Here is a 26,629-nt window from a genome sequence, read left to right as displayed (position 1 = left end):
AAACTTTCTATTTTACATTTCATAAAACGGCTTTTGTCCATTGGGCGCTGCGCAACATTGTAGCGTCGTCTATAATCAAAATTCCGAGATTAATGATTAATGTATGGAAATTAATGTGAGTACTTTTTATTGAATGGCCTTTGTCAGAGCTCGTAAATGTCAAATTCATGATGCAATCAGGCCTGCTTACAGGATTCGCGCTCTTATAAAAATCCATGGAATTGTAGCTGTTTGTTACTCGTCATCAAGTCTTCAAGAGTGAAACTGCCAGCAATCAGTTCGGGCGCGGGTACGGGAGACCGGAAGAAGTCACACGGGTAAGTTGTTATTTTCTTAATATTTCATAGGAAATTTAGTTTACCCCTTTATTTATTATTTATTATAAATAAGTCACTATTCCTTTAGTTAGAGGTTAGTTTATTTTATAATAATGAGTATTTAATCAATTGTGGCAAAAATATAAGTTGGGACAAAAGTATCAGTCTGTTACTTTTGTCCCAAAAGTAATAATTGTTATTGGTTTTGATTTCTATTTATTTATATATGTATTTTTTAAATAAAAATATTTTTATTATTATTTTAAAATGCCAAATATACAAAAAAGAAAAACAAATAAAGGTTTAGCAACGTCTGTTTAAAATAATTTTAAACGTCTAGAACTATTTAAAAAAGTTTTAAAAAAATAAAACCTTTCGCTACATTGATTATATGTTCGTTTTTATTTTATTTTATCTTATTGAAATCAACCTTGAGCTCTGTTACAACCAGCCCTAGGGGTAGGGACAATCGTAACAAATTCGATCTTTATAAAATTTGATTTTTCTAAGTAATTATAAAATGTGAATGAATTTTATTTATACCATAATGTAAGTAAAGAATGTATTTACCTTATGAAAGAATGTATTTATTTTATGAAAGAGGAAAAGTTTATATATATAAACAAGTAAATCGAAGATATCAATTCAAATGAGCAAAATGTTACGTTTGTCCCTGGTCTCCCCTACTATAAAAAAATTAGAATGTGAAATATTTGTTTTTTGTATTTAACAAAAAAACTTTTAGAAACCCTTTCATTTTTGCTATATATCATAGGGGTGGAATATGTATAGAGGAAAGTCCCCTATTATGAGATAGGCTCCTAATATGCGATAACGAGGTTTCTGCTAAACTAATAAGTTCTATCTGTTGGTTCCATCATGAACTTATTGCCCTTAGAGTAAAATTTATTTAGTGGAAAATTCATTATTTGATCGTGCGTGCAATCGCCTATTACATTTTTCAATTCTGCACATAAACTTCCGGCAATCATGCAAAATAGATGTTGTATCTCATAATAGGGGACTTTCCTCTACGTTCAAGAAACGTATATAAAACTAATATGTGCTACCTGGGAATTAATTTAAAGAGGGGCGTCGAATAAGGTTACGATTACACCTTCTACAGAAGATATAAAAAATTAAGAGGGGATTGTTACAGCAACGATAAAAGGAGGCAATAAATGAACGGCGTACTCAGTCCAACAAATACCATCTATTAAAGAGGATTTGAGTAGAGATCGTGAGTAGAGATCGAAACCAGTTTTAAAATTTGAACTAATTTGTAAGTATAATTTCTTTTAATATAAAATTCGATTAATTGCATTCACAACCGTACCTCAGACTCGATTGAACAATTTTTAATTAAATATAGTAATATCTTATTTCCTATAACTTTTGCCTATTTCCAAAAATTTGACAAAAAGTGAAAACTCAACTTTATTTGTAAGAAAATCTTAAAAAATGTAACGAAAGTTCCTTAAGGGGAATGGTAAGGTTTAAACGGCCAAAAATTGGGTAAAATTCAAATGTCGTTTGTGGACAAACAAATAAACATACATAAATTTTCTTTTAAAGCATGTTAGTGCTTTCTTAACGAACTAAACGAAAAGTCCCAAGAATATAAATAATTAAGGGTGATATTGATGATTGAAGGCGACCGCGCGATTTGCGAACACTGCTCCGTTCTTGCCACGATTCCTGATGAACGTGCTGGAATTTTTCAATTTTTTTGTTGGTGAGATTCCCCTCCATAGACTGAACCTAAAGTCTAAAAGAAGTACGTCAAGATTACAACAATGGCAGCCAAAAAAGAAAAATTTGCGAAAAATTTAAGTTTTTGTTGTTAAAACAGTTACAAAAAATTAATTTTTGTGCGCTAAAATAGGTTCAGTTTACGGAAAAATTCTTTATCTTTATTTTAAAAAAATTAAGTCGATATCTGCAGCCATTCGTGACTTATCATGGCAAAATTAGCGAAAAATGCCTTATACTTAAGTTTCCACGCGAACCGAGGTCCACTCTCACTCACCTCTGCCTGCGGGGGAGGGGCGGTAGCCTACATGTCTATACACACATATATCAGAAAATTACTTCTTTTAGCATTAAAATTGTAAAACTTTAATTTGCTACATTTTGTAAATCAATGTCGTGCCCCACTTTTTGTGCGTAGAATTACTCAGAAAAACCTCCTCTACAACATATTTAAGTGGCGATAAAATTGGCGAGTACTGATCTTTTATGCATATTTACCATTGGTGCAGATATTTACCACGGTAACGAGAAGGAAGCAAAAGTGCGTAACAATGCAACTTACGTATATTCTCTGCATCTGTACGAATTTAGCGTTATTCTCTGCACATGAATTGAATAGTACTCGTATTCAGACATTGCCTGCTTATGCCATTGCTTGCAAGGCAGATGTTCTGAACTCAACTACATGCGGAAATGAATTGAAAGATTTCCGAGACGCTGTCAATCAACGAATACTGTGGAGCTTGAAAGGTACGTAAAATTATAACTGAATCGCTATTAACTCCATTTACTCCAATTTAAAATCTAGAAAGCTAGTAAAAAAACAACTACTCATCTTTAGCTTGTATTGCATATTTTAATTGATCAATTTTATAATTCTTGAATTCTATTTAAATTAAATATATTGACTAGCTAATATCTTTTAATCTTTTAATCTTAAATTAATAATAGTATTTACGAAAATATTAGTGTAATAAATTAAGAGATTGCATTTGTGTTTATCATATTGCATGTTTATAATTTACGATGTATCATTTAAACCGAATATATGTTCTATATATGTGTATATATATATATGTCGTAGGTAAATAGTTATTTTAGGAAAATAGCTTTTGACCAGACAAATGCTATCTGCTTAGTCAAATGGCTTTTGCCCATCTATTTTTGTGTTCAAATGCTACTTTCCTAGGCAAACGCTATTTAACTGAGCCGCTGTTAGGCAAATGATATTTAGCGAAGCTGCATTAATGCATTTTAAATAAGTACACATATCAGCAAATTACTACCCTTAGTATTGTCGCAAACTGTTATATTTCTCAATTACATTTGTTAATAACTTTTTAATAAATAACAAGCGACGGCTGAAACCATATTTACGCTAAAACATAAAATTGTATATATATCTACTTTTCAATACACCAACTAGTTAGTTGGTTAGCTTAGTAGCCCAAGTGGGGTTTCACAATCGACGCAGCGTCAAATCGATGTTGACTTTGGGAGTTCAGGCTACATGGTCCAGTATGGACTTCGCATATGGACCTTTGATCGCGTATAAAGCTAAATCTAATCAAATCTTAAAGTACTATATATGAAATAGGGGTAGAAAAGAATGAAGAATATAATAGAATTAAAAATAGCGCGATATCTCAAAATTTGCGCAAGTTATAGCTATCAGACATTTCTCAAAAAATTCAAAATTTTATAAAAAATGAACCCCTTCACCGATTCTCGCCTAATTAAATATCAACTTTTATTTAATAATACTCTGCATTTAAAAACAAATTGAGTCCGATATCTAAACACACACACATTTTGTAAAAATGTAATTTTAGAACATTCTGAACACATTGGCACAGAAAACTAAAATAAAATTTGTTTACGAAAACAGCTTCCTGTAATGAGGAAGCAACAATGCGTGATTAATTAATTATAAGTAAAAATTAGTTATTTATTGTTTTTGCATAAGTAGTAACATTGTAATTTTTATTTTTAGTATTAGATTCCAGTGGTGGAATCTTTAATTCAGGTTTTCTTTACGAAAATAATTATTGGCTGGGCAGTCGTACCCAATGTTTAGATACAACGAATACGGCTCCTCTACAGACCTCACAGCGGAGAATATTAAATAACACGCTATATCGCGATTTGAAAGAATTTCCGCCTTATCAATTAAACTATTTTGTAGCTTATTTGAGACACAACAGTACTATTCAATATCACGTAAATATGTTTGACGAGGTAAGTTTGTAAAATCTTTATGTGATAAAGGATGTGTTTGATATATTTAAATATATACAAAAAGTTTTATCTTAGAATGTGATTACGCTCGGACTCTGTTTACCAGCATCATGCACTATAAATAATCTCAGCTTTATTTTGGAACAAATATTTCGTGACAGAGTTATCTTCGATGATCTCTACTCCGCGGACTTTCAGCTAATCGAAGTTAAAGATCTAAATGACGATGACAAAAGGCTACCTAATAGTGTGTTATGTTTCATCTGGTACGTCTCCAGAAATGTATAAATTGTAATTACTTGACAATACAAGCACAACAATAATATATTATATAACAGAAAAGCTTAATAATATTATAAGTAATTTTAATCTTAATCCTCCGAAAGAATATGAAGAATCAATCAAGAAATATTCTATTGCAGTGTTGGTTTAGGGCTTTCTTTTCTCATGACAGCAATCGGAACGATATATGATATATTTGTGTATCAAAAATATGTAAAGAAAAATGAGACGAATAAAACTGATAACGGTAAGTGTCATATCTAAAACTTATAGAAATAATTTCCATTACAACAGACTTTTTACTGTTTTTATATGCTACAATTTTCTACAAATCAAGTTTTCGTCTTCAGTGTTAAAATTATTAATAATTTGCAATCAGTTATTACTTTAAGTAATTAATAATTAATTATAAAATATATTTTGTAGCTACATCTTGTGTACATATGGCTTATTCGCGTGTATAGATTTCCTTTGTTTAATATTAATCTTACTTAATTAAAGCATTTTGATTTTTGTATTACTACTAAAGACGTCGAATTATGATTCAGGTATTGAAAATAACTCCGAGGAAATAGAAATAAAAGTAAATTGGTCTTTATATCGGAAAAGTAAAATTGGAGAAATATTAATATGTTTTTCCGCTTACACAAATACCGGAAAAATATTTAGCACAAAGTTAGACGCCAGCACAATACCCGTTATTCACGGCTTAAAATTGCTAAGCATGTGTTCGATAATCATGTTCCATAGTGTATATTATACATTTAATTCTCTCGGTAAGTAATTTATAATAAATCTCTAGAATAGACATTTTTAGCTCTTTTGTTTTTTTACTCTTTACGCATAACGAAAATTGCTTTGTATTGACAGACAATAAAGTATGGCTGTGGAGGTTCATTGACAGTTATAAATACATAGGTGACATGGGATTCATAGCAGTTGATATATTTTTTTTTTCAAGCGCATGTTTAATGACATTGAATTATATGTATTTACAAGTTAAAAGGAACGAAGTACCAAAGCCGATTGGTCGCAGAGAAAAATTAATTGAATTCTTTGTTCACGTAATAAAAAGATATATTCGGTAAGTTTTTATTATATGATGATATGTTTGAAGAACACAAAAAACAATACAAACAATATAATAAAATTATTGTAGTAATAATTAAAATAACAGAATATGTTACAAAGAAATTTGAATATTGATTTCAATGTAAGCTAAATACTAACTCTCTTTTTTTTACACGCGTCTGTAATAAAATTTTTCTTTTTAAGGCTGACACCGACTTACGTGACGGTGATAGGAATAGCGGATTTAAGCTCGGCTTGGTTTAATAAAACATCGCAATCTTACATGTACGAAAGATCGCACGAAACTTGTGCGAAATATTGGTGGAGAAATCTTTCGTACATACATAATTTCTTTGGAATGGATGAAATGGTACGAACACGTTTGATTAAGATCAATTTGAAATTATACTTGGAGACGCATAAAACTTTTCTAAAATTTTTATTGCATTACAGTGCATGAGTTGGAGTTGGTATCTATCCAATGATATGCAATTCTATGTAATCGCTATGGCGTTGTTTTTCATTTTCTCGACTATAAGGTATGTTAATTAACCAACTATTATAGTTAATGTCTTCTTCGAGTATACTTGAATAAATATATTATAAATTTCAGATACTTCTATGCCGCTGTTACGATATTGAGTGCACTTTTAATTATAGGCTCGGTTATTCTTAACGGTTATATTTCACACGTTTACGAATATATCGCGACGTAAGTTACTAAAGTATTTTACTTATTGAGAAATCAAGTTAAGAGGATGCTCTTTCTTATTGTTACAGATTTGATGAACAGAACAATCTTGCAGATATCTTTTATATCCCACCATGGATGAGAATGAATCCATTTATTATTGGGATAATTACGGGTTGCATTTTACATTTAAAGAATAATTTTGTTTTGAAAAAGGTAAAGTATATTTTATTGTTTTATATAACATATTGAAAATAAATAGTCATTAAAATACTTATGGAATATATAAACTTATTCTATAGAAACTAACTAGTTTCATATAAATTAATTATATAGTATCGCATAAATGAAAATGTATTATATTAATTTGACATACATTTCAGAAACATATAATTTTGTGTTGGTGCCTGGCTATTCTTTGCAAAGTATTCGTACTATTTTTGTCTTACTATCGATACAGATCCGTTCTAGCTACTGCTATTTATGTAGCACTGAACAGAACACTTTGGGGCACATGTATTGCATGTGTTGTAATAGCATGTTCCACTAAACACGGAGGTTCGTTTATTCATTAATACATAAATACATCTTATAAAAATCGGCATATTTTTAATATATTAGTAATATATTTTAAATATTGTCATAGTTTAAAAACATCATTTTTATCATTGTATGCTTGCTTTGTTATAGGCATCGTTAATCAGTTACTCTCATTCAAGGGCTGGATTCCTCTTAGCAGGCTCACATACTGCGCTTATCTTTTAAATCCGATCATCATACAAGCGATTCATTTATATAGTGAAACGTCGATTCATTTTGAATTTCTGTCCCTTGTAAGTATACATATATTTGAAATTTCAGCATTAATAGAGGAATATCGTGAAAAATGCATTAATTTTTTTTAACTTATGGTTCCAGATTATTATGACTTCGGGATACATTATAATCACTTACCTTTGTTCTTATGTATTATCTTTGATGTTCGAGATGCCCTACATTTCGTTAATGAAAATGTTTATTAAGTACCGCAATAAGCCATATAGAAAGAAAATGGAATCTTGTATACAAACCACATACCTTTAATGATTTAATGTTATACAATACGTGCCAATAGTTTTAGGACGATTGAATAATATAGACTACAAGATCCGAGATAAAGTAAAATTGATTATTAACCCTTTTAGGTCACACTTCCCGAGAATCCCGTACCGGTCACACTGGGTGAAATACACCCCGGCGTGTTTGCACGTGTATAAAAAATTGTAGGTGACCTTAAACAAAAAAAAAATATCCTGTTGTAGTTTAAGTCTTCCTTAAGGGGGTAGTCCTCTAAATAATTTTTTAAAAAGAAAAAGATGGACGAAGCCCTCCACGTCAACCTCGAAGGGATGCTGTATGGGCCAGGCATGTATGGACTAGAGGTATGTTGAACTAAACTGCAAAAAATGTAATCCGAAACTTCAAACGCGTTTTTCTCGAAACGGTGTTTTTGAAATCAGTGGCCGGCATAACGTTTTATCGACACGTACGATTTTGATCGGACTTTGCGTTTCGCATTCTCAATTGAATTATCTAGTCCCCTACGTAGCCGTTTTTGGATCCCTTGAAAAATCTGTGCTCGGTGCACGTTTCTGTGCCGATTTTAGGCTGAAAAATAACGTTTTTTTTTAAACGTTTTTTTAACACGTCATTATTTTTTATTTTGTTTTTTTTTTCAATTCTCCTACGTAGGGGACTGGATTTAGCATTTGACAATAACTTAAAAACATTTATTTTGTTGCAGGACCAATCGGAAGACCCCCAGGCCGGCCACCGAAAATGGGCGTTTCCAGGACAAGGGGTGCTTTCACCTCGTGCAGCGGTCACGGGAAGCGGCCGATGGAGTAAAAAAAAATTATGCCCGAAAGCTATTTATATGATTAATAAATGGATACACTCAAATTTGTCATTCCCTTTTATTTTAGTATTAAAAAAAAATTCCGAAAAACACCTATTTTTCAGCCATATTTAGAGGACTACCCTCTTAAAAAGACTGTATAGGCTTGATTTGCAAAAAATTAATTTAGCATATGTAAAAAAATTATTGGAAAAAAAAGTCGGAAAAGTGGCTTTTTTCACAAAAACTAATGTAACTTTTTCAATTTTTAAGATATTTTAATTTTTCAAACGGTTTTTTCATCCTCAGATGATGCACTTTTCACTGATTATTGCAGTTTATGCGGCCGTTCCAAAAAGTATATTTATTTTGAGGTATAAAGGTGCGATTTTTTGCGGAAAAATAAAAAAGATATTTTCATGGAAAAATAGCAATATATTTATGAAAAATGGTTTAAAAAATATGAAAAAAATATATTTACGTTGCAAATTACATACTTTAAATAAATAAAAGGTTACAATTTTTTATTCGATGCCATAGGCACATTCAACGCATAAATATGCGCGATGCTTGTCGCACATCGGTCGAAGGCAAGTGGGACACATGGAGCCCGTCTTTTTATCAGATCCTCTCGGGCAAATTTTACATCTTTTTTGCCTATCCAATTTTGGGCGGTCCTCTCCAAATGCAGGCCTGTCCTGGAGGTGCAGGATATTCGCAATACCGCATTTGATGTCCTTGCGAATTGTTGGTATTGTGTATCGTTTTTGCAGGTGTGCCTTGACCAAATGTAAATATATTTGATTAAGGCACGACTCTCTGCTGTCACTTTACTCGTGTCTCCTCGCACGCTATTTTTGCATTTAAGCAAAATTCGTGCATTGACTGCGGCTTGGTCTAGTATGCCGAAAAATATTCAGTTCATCACTGCTTTCTTCGCCATCACTCGAAGATTCCTCCGATTGCTCGGACACGTGGTCTTCGGATCCATCAGAGTCATCGCCGCCAAAAATTGGCTCTTCTTCGGACTTAAAATGCTGAAAAGCTTTACAAGATTTTTTGACAGAAGAAATTTGACTTTAAGCGTGAAAAAGTCAAAGATGATGACTTTTACAAATAAAAGAAGAAGAGAAAAAAGAAGTAATAGCTTTGTAATGCGAAACGGAGATAGAAGCAAATAGAGATAACTATATATGCGCTCTCATTCTGACAGAAGGAATAATGCGAAAAGAAACTAAGATATCTCCCTGAGAAAGTTAGTTTGTAGAACCAATTAATCATTTTCTATAATTTCATCAATAATTTTTTAATTAATGCCAAGAAAATATTAGAGACTATTCTGTAGTTTTTTTAAACAGATTAAACGGACATGAATTTTTTTAATTGGGATGACGTTAAAATCCTAAATATAGAGAATTTATTACATACATTAAAATGAGTATCTCCGAAATGTTTTACATTAAAAGACAAAGGAATGGCACCAACCTTCAAAAGGACACATTAGATCTTTTTAATGATTATTCTCCTATTATCGAGAGACTTCCGTATGTACAACTGCCATCTGTTTTATTTATTGACTTGTTTTTATTTATTGATTAGCTTTATTTCTTTTACATACGATAATTTCTCAATAATTTGCCGTTTTATCTTTATATCCTTTTTTTTATTATAGGTACAATTACTTCTTTTTTCTAACTTCTCGGAAAACATTCCCCCTGTCTTGCTCTCTGAATAATTTCTAATAAATTAAATTTTGGATGCCTTGTACAGTAAAATGCGCTTCACAGTAGTAGCCTGACTGACCAACCGCTGGATCGTTAATGATTAATACGGGCGCGGTTCATCGAAATAATAAAATGTACAAAGAGAAGCATAAGAATGAATTAGATCTTTCTTTATTTTATCTTTCTTTATTTTATCTTACGCTTTTTTTACTAGTTAGATTAATTACACAGGCTTACAAAGTTTATTATTCCTTGCTAATAAGGAATCAATGCTATACACATATATAAATCGAACATTTATCCATTTTTATTACTTTATTGACGATTAGTGATTTATTATAAATTTTTTCCCTATAAATTGCTGATTTCCCATTTAAAAAATTCGAAATAATTTTAAGATCTGACGTGATAGAATAATTTGGAATGCGGTATTGGTTTTTGTAACCGAAAATCTATACGAAACACTTGACAAAAAATTTTTTTTGTTGGCCTGTGTAATTAATCTAACTAATAAGAAAGTGCAAAATAAAATTAAAAGAGAAGATGTCTTTTAGACATGCGTGTTGTCTGAGAAGTAACATCTAATCTTTTACCAACGGATAAAATTATTAATTTTTTATCCGAAAAATGTAAAGAAAATTAGAGACGATGATATATATAGTTATCTTGTCGATTGAATTAACCACCAATAAAATTAACTTTTTTTACGTCCAATTTTTTAAATTATTTTTTTTTAGAAGAAAATATACCAAATATATAATTATTTTTAAAGGGTTTTGGAACTTCCGAATACGAAAATGGAATCAAAACAAAAATTCAAGATGACAAATACAAAGAGTCCTTAAATTCTAATCTGTATATTGAGACATTTTCAGTGACACACGCGAAGTACATAGTTTTAAATACGTAAAATAAAATTTAAAAAATATAACAAAGCGTATATCGAATAAGCACGGAGGAAAATTTAAAGTTTTTTCGAGCCAAATATATTTTACAAAATAAAAAATGCAATTGTTTTCTTCTTGCACACACTATAATGCATCGTGCGGCGTGAATTACGCAGTTTTTATCTTGATCTGTGAAGATAGTTGATCGCTCGCGGAATCGGCGGAATGACAAATTGAGACGTTTTTTTCACGGATATTCGGCGCGATGCCGTTCTTGAAGCCGCAGCGAGCCACGTGGTGCGAACGGCGAGCAGAGGTTTGCAAGCGAAATGGCTGGCGCCAAGCTATATATTTCCCCGAGACGAAACGTATCGCCAAAGCGCACTATAAGGGCGAATGGAGAAACGATAAGAGAGAGGGCAAAGGCATAGGAGTCAACAGGTGTTATGAAAATTATGTTCCCTCAAAGTTTCTCGTCCATTTAAGCCCAATAATCTCAATTTCGCTTTACCAAATATCTCTACATACAGCAAAACGCGCGTAAAACAATTATTATTTTTAATACAATAACCGTGATATTTTTTTCTCTATATCTTTTTTATAGAAGTTGCACTCCTTTCTATGAAAATATTGAGCAGTGCATATCTACGTTTTAATTATATCAATTAATATAAGGAATAAAAAAAGATATTAACAAGAATTATAAATTTTACAATATCGATACACAATCTAAGCGTCAAAAAAACTGTTCTATTCGTAATTTCGCTATTATGAGGATCTTCTTTCGCTAAATATGTAACAACAATTATTTGTATAAGAGGATAGAATGCCTGCTTTGGGTATCGATTTAATATAATTCTGAAATCATAATCGAATATATGCTATATCATTATATACATAATTTCTCGTTAGAGACCGCGAGATCATGTATACATCTAAGCTGGCGATATTTCGTTCACTATTTCGTTAGGAATTGTTCCTTCGCAGCTACGGCTGGATGTACGAAGGCGACTGGTATAACGACCTGAGACATGGCTACGGCGTCCTCAGTAAAATCACTGAAGACGGTGAGGTGCGCAAAGTGTACGCCGGTGACTGGGCGAGGGGAAAGAAGCACGGATTTGGAAGCAATTGGTACAAGGACGGCAGCTATTACGAAGGCACGTTTCGGGAGAACAAGAGGGACGGTTACGGCCGGATTTGGTACAAGTGTGGCAGCGGATATTACCAGGGCACGTGGTTAAACGATCGTTATCATGGAGAAGGGATACTTATTCAAGGTTGCAAGTATTATTAATTAAAAAAAGAGAGTATACATATACATATATGTCTAGAATTTATGACTTTGTAGAATGAGTCCGCTCGAAAATGTTTGTTAATTTCTTTTTAATTACGTATTACATAGAACAAAAGGTGATACATCTTCCTTAGCGCCCGCTTTGTGTTTGATTTTATTCTCGTATTCGGCGCTCGCGAACCTTGTGAACTCGGAATCACGCCGTCCCTCATTCAAAGCGCTCTGTACTACTTAAAAATTCCCATAAATATTTATCTTAAAATCCTCATAGAAAACGGTAATCTTTACGAGGGTCAGTTTACAAATGGCAAGAAGGAAGGTCGGGGTGTCTTCTACCACCTAGACAGACGTCAAGTGCAAGAGGGTCGTTGGGAGAATGACGTCTGCATGAACAGCACGATAGAGGACGTCGACTGCCGACCGCCAGCTTTACATCCGACATTATACATTTCAAGGATAAACGGTCAAGCAGCGATACACTTATAAGCATATTGCGTCACGTCGTCTCGTTTACGTTTTCTCTAGATCGATTTGAACATACATGTTTCATGTTTCACTAGTCTTTTCCGCGTTCGCGGCGAACTTCGTACGTACGACTTTTTATTTTGCCAATCACTCCGATCAGCGCGTTTCGCACGTACCCTGATCGAAAAATGAATTTTTCATATTATTAATCACAATTTCTATAAAAATTTTAAGACTTTCTCAGAATTTTTACACGATCTGGAATGTTTTTCAGAACATCTCAGACAAAATAATGAAATAAAAATAATAATGCAATATTTCAGATTTTTTCTGAATATGAGAAATTCACGCAATTTATTGGAAATGTTCATACATACAGATACTGAAATATTCCAAAAATTCTCATTCAGTTATTTCTAAAAGTATCTGAAAAATTTGACATATTTATTTCAAAATTTTTCATAAATCTAAAATATGAGAAATTTGTAGAAAATTTATGAGAAAATATGAGAATTTTTTTTTACCAGGATACAAATAATAAGACATACACGTTCCCGACTTTCATCCGCGATCATTTTTGTAATATTTCAAGCGATGTCGCGTACATCCGAGTCTCGCCGCTTGCTGACATATCGTTCCTTATTTTTACGGCAGTCGTAACACGTGTATTTGAGAGTTATGTACTTGCGCGTTGAAGAATGATAAGGGAAATTGCTGTCACTGCGAGTTAGATCTCTATTTAAGAAAGATATCGACTTTCGTGTCAGCGATGGCAAATTTTTGTGACAGAACGCGTTGTCGATACATGTCTGACGTCATAACGCCAAAACATTTAAGAAATATAAAAGTCGATCGCGTTTCTTGGATAAACATGCATTTTTCAAAAGATAAGTACATTCGAGTACACAATTAATCGCATCAGTTCTAGATAATTCAGGCTATTGTATTATCGCCTTTTGTACACGGCGATGACACGTGAGAGAGGATCTCACATTATCCCTAAAACATACTATTGTCCCTACGTTTTAAGTCGCAACGCGAATGAAGGAATGTGTTTGTGCCTACATATACAACGACGTTATCGAACTTCGTCACCTTTCAAAAACCGACACGATGCTTTCGTAACGCGCGCATCGTGCAGACGAACGAAGTCTCATCGCGCTTATACTAATTTACATCACAGAACACGCGTATAAAAAAAAAGGAAGATCTTATCTGTTGACCGAATCTTCGTAACATCTGTAGCGCATATGCGCCGATATGTATGAAGAAAACGGCTGTCTGTCATGTTCTTCGAATGGCTCACGCTCGAAAGACTCCCTTTTCTGGCAGAAGCCTCCAAGAAACGTTGCCAACACTCATCGCAGCACATCGTCATATAAAAGATATCTCTCTCTCTCTCTCTCTCTCTCTCTCTCTCTCTCTCTCTCTCTCTCTCTCTCTCTCTCTCTCGCCGCGTTCCGCGGAACGGAAATTCTTGTCGCGCTCGATTCACGAGTCCAATTCCGGCGGCAGGGAAAATTCCGAAGACCGATTCAAACGATATGCGTTACCGGGGTCTGCAAGAGATTCACGCCGTTTCTACCCTCCACATCCGTGGACTCGATCTGCTCCTTGAGTAACTCGAGCTCCCGTATGCCGGACACCGTGACCTCGTACTTATGCGCGACCAGACTTCGATAGAAGTGTATCGCAAACGCGAGGAATATTATCAGCACCGGTATCAGCACTATGCAGGCCGACCAGGCGGCGACCTTCGAGATGTCATAGAACTTCACCCAGCAGAGTATCGCGATCTCCAACAGGAACAGAAGGAGGCCCAGCAAAGTGGAGAATGCCCACGCAATCTCGATGTACCAGTGTAGACGCTCGTGCGGTGACTCGTGCACAAGGCTTATGCTATGGAGATTGCAAACGGCCTCGATGTTCGGCAGTATACACGTGGATATCATCAGCGCCAGCATGTGTACGGCCACGAGCAAGGTCGTGCACACGGCGAAGGCGATCAGCATCTCCGGTGGAACGCATGTGTCGGCATTCAGCTGTACCTCCACCATGGCGACCTGCGAACAGTAATAGATCCTTAATCCAGTCTCGGGAATTACCTCGACGCATTTATCATTCGACGTACACGTCATCGAGAAACGAGAATTATCATCAACAAATGCTAATTTTTTCCGTTAAATACGCATTTAGATTCCGCAAACTCGCTGCGTACGATGAGAAATAAGTGAAACTTATTGAAAAAGTATGACACAAAACTGCGAGTTGCTTTCCAAAAATATTTAAATAAATATCTATATTTTGATAATATTTAATGTTAAATAATACTTAATATTAAAATGAGTAGGTATTGCAATTTTATACGCGCGCGTACTTAAATACCTTTTATTTGCGTGATATTTGATTGAGATAAGTATTCGCGTGGGCTCGTTTAATCCGAAAACAATACAAATCGCTTCCGGAATTATGCTCTTCAGTTCACAGGGGTTTTTTTTTCATTTCCGTGTAATCGTTACAAAACCAAACGCTAGACTCTATTACGGTTATCTCGATCAGTTAATCGCAGAGGATGCGGACGCGCGTCGATCTGTGAACGCAGAGTTTGCGATAAAAACTTGTCGCTGTTGGAAACGGTCTAAATGAAGGTCCGATACGCTTTCGCGAGCGACGTTCTCTTACCATAGCGAAACCGGAGAGCAAGGCCGACGTTTTACTGGACGCCTTGAGCTTCGCGCGGCTCAGCTGCAGTTTCCTCCAGGACAAGTAGCTCGGCGTGTGAAGACCATCCCCCGCTTGCGACATCGTCGACTGTGGCGAACAAAACGAACGTGAAGATGGCAAATTAGTTCGGATCGGACGGAAGGGCCGCGATCTCGCGTTCTCATTGTCTCACCGAAAGACGGGAGAGGAAGGGAGAGAGGGATACTAAAGCACACTTGCGACACTTGATCTTGCGATCTCACAGGGAGGGAGGGAAGGGGGAAGGTAAACTCCACGTGGAAGCTTAAGCACGAGTAAGAAAGAGAGGCACGTACCGGAAGATCGATGGCAACGTCGGTGCCAACGGGGGAGAACTTGCCAAAAGTCCCGCAGTAGTAGGACAAAAAACCAATGGGTGCTGAACGAAACAAATAATAAGGAAAATTAATGAAAAACGTAGAGACGAGAGACGTGCGGCGGCTGATACGTTATGACGAGATCGACAGGATCGACTGCCGTGCGTCTTGCGGGAGGTCTGGCGAGCACGAGGAAGAAGAAACACGTACATACGCTACATGCATGAGCATGCGTACACATACATGAAGACATCACGTGCGTTTCGGGGGGGTACTTGCGCTGATGCATGCACGAGGGACTTTACATCGTGACTCGCGCCGTTTCGCTGTAATGTTTCATTATACATATTACGCCGGAAAGATGTTACTCGATTCGATTCGCGGTCGCCGATCTTCGCGCGGTTGAGGTTTCCGGTTTGGGCAGGGGCCAAAGTTAACGAGATCGCAAGCACGTTAAATAGAAGATGATGCAAAAGTCGCGAAAAAAGCGTACGTAACGCGAGATAGAAAATAATCTGAACGATGTGCTCCCACTGCAAAATATCGCGACACTTACAAGCATCTTGCCACAAGATGTGCGAAATGTTTGCTCTCGAGATATTCTCGATTCTTGGCGTTCGTGTGATCTGTATTCTCATAAGTCTGACGATTTAAACAATAATAATAAATAAATATCAACACGATACGAACGTGAAGAAGACAATAATTAAATAAGTTGTCTTTTTCTACCCACGAGATGTTACCATTGAGTCAGTTTGAATACGTGTTGAAGATAGTGACTGGCGAGCGAGAAAGAAACACGTTTGTCACACGATGCCAGTCTTTTGTTTGTTTTTACAGCTAAGAAAGAGATATACTCAATGTTAATCTGCGTATTTCGACAACTTGATGTAATGTACACAGGCAGCACTTTCGAGCGTTCGCGCTTACTCGCGAGTTGCATTGGCCCGACTTGTACGGATTATTCACGTTTCTTCCATCAAGTCTGTTTTTTCTCGTAAACAATGAACAAGTGATTACAAACGCGTGATCGGCGTACACGACGAGGCATACGTTAGGTATATTAATATACAATAAATAAAAACAAGAGGTTGCGTATATGATGAGAAGGTCGCGTACCTTGCGTCATATTTGTAGATACGTATGTTTACCTAACAGTATGCCGTTAATCGCAATAAGCTCACAGCAATCAAACATGCGGCACACTCAAAGAAATAAATGCACATAAATTTTCTTATCGTAACAAAGATTAATTAACTAACATGATTTAAAGTCTACATCATACAGTCGAACGTACGGGGGTGTATCAGTGATATTGGAAATATTTTGTTTTCGATAAAACCACTTTGCCGTGAATTGCGAGTATAAAGTATAAAGGCGACTCGGCGACTCGATCTCTGCAGCATGGAAATAAGAAAAAAAAATGGGAAGTACGGTATTACGACGTTATCGTTACGAACGACATCCGGATAATTATCAATACGTACGTAACACACATGCAGAGTGAAGAATTGAAAAATATGCGACTAATTACGCGCTCAAAGTCAGATATAACCGCGATGTTCAAAAAAATATAACGTAGGTATAATCGATAAGTGGAGAAAATTTTAAAAAGGCATGCATTTGTCGCTCATTGAACGAGATTAAACGCAATTAAAACAGGAATTGAAGGGAATTGCATCGATGCTCGATCGACCGTATGATCGAGTTCGATGTAATGCGCAGTATTGTTTTAAAGCAAGATCTGGAAATACCGAAATAATTTCGCTAGCAATTGTATGCCGGTGTCGGCAATAGCTCTGTTATTATAAAACCACAACGCCGGAAGCCTTTAATTATACCAGTATTAGATATCAAATGCCGATAAAAATATTTGTAGTACTGATATATGTATAATTTCTCGACAATATACTAACTTTAGTATTATTCTCAATACCAATCAAACAAATCAATTTTTTTAATGTACTTGACGTACATTTCACAAGAGAGACGTACATTACGAGAAAGAAATAACGTATATAAATTAATTAATTACATCAATATTTATATCAATAGATTTTCAGTTATAAAATCGGTATTGTTTATATCGTTCTTAATTCCTGTTTTAAAGCGGCGTTTAAAGAAAATATTGTGACTATAAAGAAAACAGATCTATTATTACGGGCGCAATGAAAACGTACGCTAGAATCATGAGAAATCTAATGTATATTTTAATGGCCACAATCTTACTGTCGAACACTTCTCAGTTTCTCCGTAACATATTGGAAACCTTTGATAGCAGAATAAGATTTTAAAAAATGTAAAATATACATTATGTATTTAAATATGTATATTTAAAAAAAATCTCAATTACTCTCTACTCTTATTTCTGCAATTACGCAACAATTAGATTTGGTGAAAGCTTACGGGTGATTTAGACGTTATTTTGTGGAGTAATGATAAAAAAATAATTGAGTGTTTTTATCGGAACTGGTTCACTAATTTAAAAAATTAACATACTTAATAGTTATTTAATTCAGCTCTCTAATTATCGATTTGTTCAATCCAATCTATGTAATAAAAAACAAATTCTAATTCAAGAGAACTCTACTTTTACATATGTTAATACGTTTCTCAGTCTAGCATATTGATAAAAAAAAATACAACTTGAAAAGATAAATAAATAAATAAATATAATTATTTATTTTTAAAATGTTAAATATTTCATATAATCGCTATACAGAAGTAGACAATTTTTTATCTGAATGTTGCAACGCAGCCATTCACAATTTATATCGGAAATGTTTATATCTCGTATCTCGTACACATATCATTATACTTAAAACACAACATTTCAATACGCTAACAGCAGATCGTTTCTCAGCCATCAAGAGAACTACGTAATCTTTAACGTTCCTGCGATCTTCTCGGCAATCAATAAAATAAAAAAACATCAATTAACTCAAATCAACGACGAAGCACCAGGAACGAGAATAATAATGACACAATGGAAGGCGACGCGCGCGCGAGATATCGAAGCGGCAGCAGTACAGAACGAAAAGCGGCGACGGGGAAGATACGCGTGCGATTTGCGATGTGCAGGCGCGGTGCGGATGAGGAGGAAAGGAGTTCTGCGCTGCCGTGGAAAAGGATCAGCTGGAGGGCAAGTCTACCGACCTGACAGTAATCGTGGAACGGCTTGTGAAAGCAGTGGCCGTCAGCGTTGCGCAGGTGTTCGTGCGCCACGTGTACGTGGGTCGGCAAGTGCGAAGTGGGGAGCACCGCTCCGCCGCTCTCCGCCCCAAACAGTGAATTGCGCCCGGTGCTGGTCGACCATACGGACATCAGGCTTGATCCTTGCGCTGCTCGGTCCGGAGCTGCAACGAAACCGGAATGAATGAGAAGAATGAATCGGCCTTCCGATCGCGCGCTCGCGCAATTACGGAGAAGCGACCGCTCGAGAAGACGGACAGTAATACGATTATTTTATTTCTCGAGTGGCTAAAAAAATATCTTGGAAATTTTATTTAACCTTAAGCGTTGAAAATTATGCTGCACGTTTTGCATTTGCTATTTAATATATTTTCTTGTGTATTTAGGTAATATTATAATATGTATAAATATGTACATCTTGAATTTTATGTGTCTGTCTTATTTCATTATCTCGATTTTAGACCGATGGCAGAAGTAACGATTAGTAACGCTCCCTCCCGTAGAGGAGCTCGAAAATTCCTCTCTATTTTAGATCGCATTAATCTTGATTATTCTCATCACCACTTATCTAAGCCGCACGGTAATTCTTAACGATGTACGACAGTAAACGCGCGCTGAAGGAAGTGAAATATAAAGCTGTCGCTGACATAACTCAATGCTGTTGACATGCAGATGACGGCCCCGGTACCCTCCGTTTTCGATTTCACGTGACATCAATTTAAACCACGTGAGATAAAATCGAAATACGAGACGCCGAAGTGTCCTACATTTTATAGCGCGCCAAGGAATGTAATTAGAGATATATGTATGTGTGTATATATATGTCCTTGATTCACTCGCCAGTTTACGATCATTAATTTCGTCTGCTATATCGGGCCTCGAGTTCGGCACTGAATCTCAACTGATCATTTATATTTCTTAGACAAAGATCTTCTGGCGCTCATAAGACGAAGATCATACACTCACATACCTATAAAATTTGAAAAAAAAATGTTCATTCAGTGTTGTCGTAAGAAAAGAAAAATTGGCATTATTACTTTTTTTTTACGTGATTTACTCCGTGCGTTTCACGAAGAAGAATGCGGCGGAGATTTTTGTCGACGGTGCGGTATCGCGAAACGCGACACGCCGCTTGATTTGCTTTAACGAACGTGCCAATTGAACGGCTCACGCGAGTCGTACGCTTTGTCGGCCGATCGCAGTAACTGGAGCGATTGAAAATCCGCGACGTGAGGCCAGTGAACGTAAATTAATGCGCTCGTCGCCACATACGTTTTTGTAGCACGCGCGCAAGGTCGAAAAATGTAATGCACGCTCGCCGGAAAGCGGTCTGGGTCAAACCAGAGAGCGCTGGTTGAAAAGGATCGCCGATCTGACCACGCGATTAGTTGGAGCAGAAAATAATCGGGACGTACCGAGAAAAATACGAACTTAACGGAATAATCTCTTATAATATATGATTACATATATAATCTGTCTGGTGATTAAAAAGAGGAAACATTAATATATGTCTTATATTTTACACGCATTCTTCTTCTTCTTTGTCGTATTATTTCTATTTTATTTTAGTCGCGTTGCACTTATTTCGAATCTTGAAAGAATAATTTAAGTCTTTTCTGCGTCTTCGAAGCAGGAGATAAATTATACCGACGCAAACGGAGCAAGAACTCAACTTTCTCAACTTTCATAAAATTATTCGAGATAAATTTGAAGTAGATATTGCTCTCCCTTTCTTTTGTTCTTAAATATCAATTGTTCGTTGAAAATTTCGCGGTGGTAATTGATGAATTAGCGGAACTTGATCGATAAACCGCGCATGACACAAAGAAATAAACTATGTTAATTTTTTCATATAGCTGCACTTTTTCTCATAGTTTCTTAAACTTACGCTTTTTTAAGTTTTTCTTAAGATATGAACCCTTGCAAGTCTATTTTATTAAAAATAAAGAAATATCGGGACAAATATAACCAAAAACAAAATAGGTTTGATGTAATCAACCAACAGCCTTACATTCTCCTATATCCATATCCGTTCAGATTGTTTCGTCTCGCGAGAGTCACATCTAGGTGGTGGTTTACATATACGTTTTATCGCCCGGAGAGATTACAATTTTAAACGCTGATTCATTTAAAACGGCTTTGCGTCTCTCACACCGGCAATGATAATCGCCCTTAGTATTCGTGCAATCGTCCTATTCTGTCGCCGTTGTACACAGTGGCGTATAATCGACGTATCTGAATCTCTTCATTCACTAAAAAGTATAGTAATAAATAGTATACAAGCAACAAGTACAAAATTGTACAAAAATTTTATACATCTCCGTTGTATGAAAATCATACTTGTTATATAAAATATATTTTTAATTATCGTAAATCATACGATCGAAAAAATCATACGATTTACGATAACCATTTGTGTCGAATTATACGATTTTTAATGAAAGTATACATTTCCATTGTACAAATATTAAACACATTTATACAAAAAATGTACATTTATACAAATTATATTTCACATTTTTTATAAATTTAGAAATATTTAGTATTTAATATTTATGCAAATTGAAGCTTTCATTCTTGTTATAAATGTACGTTTACATTTTTTATACTAAATAAATAATTTAGGATTTTTTACAGTATAGAAATACTTGAAAATCTCTTGATTCTTTTAGACAGCATCATTATGTTACTTCTCAATTCGTCGAGTTCGGTAACGATTTTACAAAATAAGACGCATAATACGTGCCGTGAGCAAATAAGGCATAAAACAAAGAGATACATACGCCACCGATACATATAATCAACTTAACGATCCGTATCCGGTTTTTCCTCTTTTTTCTACTTGCTGCTCACTGCTCCGGTTTTTTTTTTTTTTGTATCGCAGACACGCTGACATCGGTACTTTGACCCAACGGCCGTTGATTACGCCACTGGTGCGGTACCAACATACAACAAATCGCGATATATACGTAACCCTGCCGCCTAGACGGCGGCGAATCAGAGGGGACAAACATAGAAGCGAGGCGGCGAGTTTCGGTCGGTCGCGAATCTACCGGGCCGGCCGTACGTCTCTTTTCGCTTTCTCGCGTAAACTGTAAAGGCAGTTATCGCGTTGTCACCGTCATCCAAGAGAGCGGCCGCGCCGTTGCCAATATCACTAAAAATACAGGGGGTCCAAAGAACGCCACGTACGATTCCGCCGTTGCGGCTCGCGTACGGAATTAAATCGCGATTAACGCAGACGCAGACCGTGTGACGGTGACATACGATGAATCGTCGCTCGCGCGCAGCGAACCGCGATCGTCCTCACGACGAACTCATTCTTCCGCGATCGACGATAACGCGGAAGCGGCGGAAGTCGTCACACGGAACGGAGCACTCGTCACTCGTGCGCGCCGACGACGTGACAAGATAACGTTCGAAAATTAACCATTGATCACGAAGCGATTTGCCGCGAAGTCGACAAGTCTTTAAATATAAAAACCGTCACTTTAAAGAACTATCGCATCGTTGGTCCACGTGAGAACACGGTCGTTAGATCCGGACCATTCGCGATTCTGAAATTAGAACATTGCATCACTACTAAGAAGACGCGCGAAAATGATAGACAAAGCGACCACGCAGAACACGGTGGATTAGATCGGAACTTTCCTTCGATTATTTACATCGCGGCCGGACACGCAAACGCTAAGCGCGCGCGTTCGAATATTATAAAGCGCGCGAACAACGCACTAACAAGAAAACGCGCGAGTCAGATGATTGGCGCAAGAAATTCCGACCAAAGCACGCAAGCACGGCAAAATCCACAACGCCGAGGAAGCCGAGAGACGAGGCCGAAACAGCCGTTCCGGACACAAGGAAAAGTAAATAAAAATGGATGCGAGGCTTTAAGAGAATTATTTGATAACAGCCGTTGCGACGAAGAAGTTTAGATGCGATGAATTGCATTGTGCGATAACATTCTTTTGACGTGCAACTTATTCGTAAATTTGCTAAATGCAGTTCATCAAAGTTTGGATTATTATTCAACTTTCAATTTATTAATAAACACATCAAAATTCATCACAACTAAATCATTGTTATCAAAAAATATTATGATTATGTAGATATAGCGGAAGGTATAAATATAGCGAAAGTTATAGATATAGCGGAAGGTATAGATATAGTGGAAGTTATAGATAAAGCAGAAATTATCATTAATACAGAAAATACCTCGGAAAATGCAATAAATATAGTAGATGGTACAGAAAATATAGAGAAGACTAGTCAATATATAAAAATAAGGAAGATAAAGATGTAGCGGAAGTTACAGATAAAGCGGAAATTATTGATACAGTAAATACAGTAAAGATACAGAAAATATAGACAAGACTAGTCAATATATAAATAATAAGGAAGATAAAGATGTAGCGGAAGTTACAGATAAAGCGGAAATTATTGATACAGTAAATACAGTAGAAGATACAGAAAATATAGAGAAGATCAGTGAATATGTAGATAAGAATGATAAAGATATAGCTGAAACATTTCCAAAATTGTATGTAATAATGGTGAAGTAATGGAAAATCTTTTAACTAAATTACAAAATTCAGAAATAGATTCTAAAACAGATCTCTCTATTAAAGATAATGGATTAGTTATAAGTAATTTTATGAAGAAACTTTTAGATATATCATTAAAAAATGTGAAAAATCCAAATAGAAATTCCTATGATGAAGCTACGAAAAAATTTAGCATCTATCTTTATTACGTAGGGGGAAGGTTACTATATGAAACATTACACGCGAATTTACCAAACGCATTACCTTCAATAAGTACTTTAAATAGATATTTATATAAAGGTCGATATACTGAGGAAGGCGAAATAGATTTTAAAGGTTTAGTGCAGCATTTAAAGGAAAGAAATGCTTCAAAAGTAATCTGGATTGCCGAAGATGCTACACGCATTACGGGAAAAATTGAATATGATTCTAGGCAAATAAAGTGCTTGGATTTGTTTTACCTTTAAAAATGGTTTACTGACCAAAATAAATATGTTGCTACATCTGCAGAAGTTATACAAAATTTTTTAAAATTGGTAGTAAAGCTACGTATGCATATGTAATAATGGCTCAATCTTTATCTCGCGATGTCCCTGCATATTGTTTATCTTTGTTTAGCACAGATAATAAATTTGATGCAAAAAATTTCTTGAGCGGTGGACTTTTATGAAAAAAGAAGCAAAAAAATTTGGCATTACTATTATAGGTTTTTCATCTGATGGTGACACTCGTTTGTTGAAAGCAATGCGTCTTAATAATTGCTTACCGATTATAACCAATCAAATCTCGAATCAAATATTCCCGTGGAGCACGGCGTGGCCTTGGTTTCAAGTTAATATGGATAAAGTAGAAGAATGTTATGTACAAGATACAACACATATTATACCAAAATGCGGACAAGATTTTAAAAGAAGGGATAATGCTTCAAATGGGAAATTATTTGGCTACTGTAGATCATCTTCACTATTTAATAAAAACTGTTTCCAAAGATAAACATCTTCTAACTTCCTGGGATTTAAAAGGAGAGGATAAAATGAATTACTCTGCAGGGAAAAATGTGTTCCTCATCTGTAATCAATCATTTAAAACAAATCGCTAATACTAACGGCACAATGCTTACTTAAATATAATGAATTTCATAATACTATCTTTTCTAGATGAATCTACACCTTTACGTATTCGAGTTTATTATATGTGGTACTCAGTCTTTTTTCTAAGAATATGGCGAGCATGGATAAAAAGAAACAAGCGTTATATAAAAGACAATTTTTTAACTAGTAACTGTTACCTGTGTATAGAATTAAATGCACATAATTTAATCAAACTAATTACATTGTTTAAAAAGAACAGTCAAACTCTGATGCCTGAAATGTTTCGCCCGACAATTTTTAGCAGCCAAATGTGCGAAAAGCTTTTTCGGACAGCTCGATCTATGACTTCCACTTATTCTACTGTCATTAATTTCAGTATAAAGATTTAATTTATCGTATTGATAGGATTAAACAGATAGATGCTATAACGAATGATCTTTCAACGATATTTAATTTCCCAGAGAAGACAAAAAAACGTCAAAAATTCAAATGTTCTTACACATGAAGTCATACAAAATTTAAATATCAAAGAAATTGTTGAGGAGGCTTTAAAAAATGCTATAAAAAATACTGAGGAATTAGGTATGAAATAGAAAGTGATACAGATTGGAAATTTGTTGATATCCCTTTACAAATGTTAGAAGATAATTATAAATTCGATGATGTAGAACGTGAAATTGATAACGATTGCACTATAAACGCTAGAAGCACAAATGCCGAGGATGTTGACAACTCAATTTTATTTGATAATTCTAACGATTATAAGTTAAAGAATCTAGAATTGAAAGACTTTTCAAAACAGTTATCACAGAAATCAATAACAGAAAACTCGCCTTTCGTGGAAGTTACAGTAAATGACAAAATAATGATTGTTAAAAAATCTTCTTATTGTTGGTTTCTTGATGAATGTAAAGGTAAAGTCAGCACGGATAGATTACGAAGATTATCACCGGTAACAAAACAACAAATAAAAGAACGAAAAGCTGTACAAAGATGCAACCTAAAAAGAACAAAAAAATCTCCAAAAAGTTTCCAGTTCTTCTGAAGAAGATCAAATGCGTAATGAGTCAAAAGTAGAATGTTTCTTTGAAAATGATCCAAACGTTTGTAACGCGAACATACCTGAAATATTATTAGAAAAGTATTATGCTGTTTTCTATGATGACAACTATTATATTGGCCGGGTTGTTGATCATCGTAATGACAACAAAGTAAAAATAAAATTTTTAAAATCTGAACTTAATTCTTTTATTTGGCCACGCGATAAAGATGTAACGTTTGTTGAATTAAAATATATTTTTTACGGTCCAATTGAATTAATCGGAACCGGACCTTTTGAATTAAAATCTTCTGATTTAGCGGCTATACATAAAAATATAAACTAACAAAACGTAGATTTCTTATTGATTAAGGCTTTTAATTCTTTGTCGCGACTGGGATTATGACGTTAGAAGCAAGGAAATTCACATTTGAGTTTTGAACGTTTTTTTTCTGCTGGAAATTTCTACGGATTACGTTGAAATAAATAGATACAACTAGTCTTAGAAAGAAAATAAGTATATAGATATACTCTTTTATTTGTAGTATTTGCAAACTAATAATAAATTTTATTTTATTATATATTAAGAGATTTTTTAGTTATACGCAAAGAGTTTATAAGTTAATAAGAGAGTTAAGAGTTTATTTAATAATATTAAAATATGTTTATGTAGATTTATTTTTATTATATCCGCAGTCTAATTGCCTGTTTTATAATAAATATTAATTTTATAATATTTTATAACAAATGTATGTGATATATAAGCATAATATATAATAAATGTTTTATACAGAAATGCATTACGTATAATTTTAAGTTACCTGATAAAAATATGCATACAATACAAAATAAAGAACATAAAATATTATATATTACAATGCATATACTACTTTTTTATATTGTATACACTATATTTTCTATTTTATTATCACCGAAACAAACAAAAATATTGCTTGGGCATTAGTGGGCATTAGATAAAAAAATCGGCAGTAATGCCTAGAAATTGTGCATTAGTAGGCATTGGCATTGCAGCGGTTTGCCCTCGGTAAAAGTATAGTAATAAATAGTTTACAACAACAAGTACAAAATTGTACAAAATTTTATACA

General features: G+C 34.8%; 3 protein-coding genes and 1 long non-coding RNA gene across 5 annotated transcripts; 3 read left to right on the top strand and 1 right to left on the bottom strand.

Moving 5' to 3' along the window:
• Positions 1-240: 240 nt before the first annotated feature.
• Positions 241-7,500, top strand: LOC139786269 (nose resistant to fluoxetine protein 6-like). Its single transcript, XM_071725431.1, has 15 exons — positions 241-317; positions 1,406-1,599; positions 2,579-2,819; positions 4,063-4,307; positions 4,383-4,573; positions 4,730-4,836; positions 5,138-5,365; positions 5,460-5,673; positions 5,865-6,030; positions 6,114-6,199; positions 6,274-6,372; positions 6,441-6,567; positions 6,735-6,909; positions 7,042-7,184; positions 7,270-7,500. Exons 3-15 carry the CDS (start codon positions 2,621-2,623, stop codon positions 7,432-7,434), a joined length of 2,145 nt encoding a protein of 714 aa, XP_071581532.1. The 5' UTR covers positions 241-317; positions 1,406-1,599; positions 2,579-2,620; the 3' UTR covers positions 7,435-7,500.
• A 164-nt stretch (positions 7,501-7,664) lies between these two features.
• On the top strand, positions 7,665-8,292 carry LOC139786268 (uncharacterized). The gene is made up of 2 exons (XR_011722240.1): positions 7,665-7,772; positions 8,135-8,292. It is a non-coding gene; the product is annotated as an uncharacterized lncRNA (long non-coding RNA).
• Positions 8,293-11,103: 2,811 nt separating this feature from the next.
• LOC139786267 (uncharacterized) lies at positions 11,104-12,621 on the top strand. The gene is made up of 3 exons (XM_071725430.1): positions 11,104-11,279; positions 11,826-12,118; positions 12,407-12,621. Exons 1-3 carry the CDS (start codon positions 11,104-11,106, stop codon positions 12,619-12,621), a joined length of 684 nt encoding a protein of 227 aa, XP_071581531.1.
• LOC139786265 (calcium release-activated calcium channel protein 1) lies at positions 12,208-19,040 on the bottom strand. 2 transcript variants are annotated; one of them, XM_071725427.1, is made up of 4 exons: positions 18,816-18,872; positions 15,639-15,721; positions 15,283-15,411; positions 12,208-14,663 (listed from the first exon to the last, which is right to left on the bottom strand). In XM_071725427.1, the coding sequence occupies exons 3-4, from the start codon at positions 15,403-15,405 to the stop codon at positions 14,136-14,138; spliced, it is 651 nt and encodes a 216-aa protein (XP_071581528.1). In that variant the 5' UTR covers positions 15,406-15,411; positions 15,639-15,721; positions 18,816-18,872; the 3' UTR covers positions 12,208-14,135. The 2 variants fall into 2 exon arrangements, with proteins under 2 accessions (XP_071581528.1, XP_071581529.1); XM_071725428.1 differs by lacking the exon at positions 15,639-15,721 and having other exon boundaries at positions 18,816-19,040.
• Between the last annotated feature and the right edge of the window lie 7,589 nt (positions 19,041-26,629).

This window comes from Temnothorax nylanderi, unplaced genomic scaffold, assembly GCF_030848795.1.
Source record: "Temnothorax nylanderi isolate EJ_2023f unplaced genomic scaffold, tnyl_v1.0 TNYL_tig0994_pilon, whole genome shotgun sequence".
Lineage (NCBI taxonomy): Eukaryota > Metazoa > Arthropoda > Insecta > Hymenoptera > Formicidae > Temnothorax > Temnothorax nylanderi.
The sequence above is the reverse complement of the archived record's forward strand: the minus strand, read 5'-3'. Positions and strand labels throughout refer to the sequence as shown.

Excerpts from the sequence above, each read along its gene's own strand:
- LOC139786269 (XM_071725431.1), top strand. The coding sequence starts at position 2,621 with ATGCAACTTACGTATATTCTCTGCATCTGTACGAATTTAGCGTTATTC. Across the intron at positions 4,837-5,137 it reads GACGAATAAAACTGATAACG|GTATTGAAAATAACTCCGAG; the intron begins GTAAGTGTCATA and ends ATTATGATTCAG. Across the intron at positions 6,373-6,440 it reads GTTTACGAATATATCGCGAC|ATTTGATGAACAGAACAATC; the intron begins GTAAGTTACTAA and ends TTATTGTTACAG.
- LOC139786267 (XM_071725430.1), top strand. The coding sequence starts at position 11,104 with ATGCCGTTCTTGAAGCCGCAGCGAGCCACGTGGTGCGAACGGCGAGCA. Across the intron at positions 11,280-11,825 it reads AAAGGCATAGGAGTCAACAG|CTACGGCTGGATGTACGAAG; the intron begins GTGTTATGAAAA and ends GTTCCTTCGCAG. Across the intron at positions 12,119-12,406 it reads AGAAGGGATACTTATTCAAG|AAAACGGTAATCTTTACGAG; the intron begins GTTGCAAGTATT and ends AAATCCTCATAG.
- LOC139786265 (XM_071725428.1), bottom strand. The coding sequence starts at position 18,983 with ATGTCCGTATGGTCGACCAGCACCGGGCGCAATTCACTGTTTGGGGCG. Across the intron at positions 15,412-18,815 it reads CGTTCCACGATTACTGTCAG|TCGACGATGTCGCAAGCGGG; the intron begins GTCGGTAGACTT and ends TGTTCGCCACAG. Across the intron at positions 14,664-15,282 it reads TGCTCTCCGGTTTCGCTATG|GTCGCCATGGTGGAGGTACA; the intron begins GTAAGAGAACGT and ends TACTGTTCGCAG.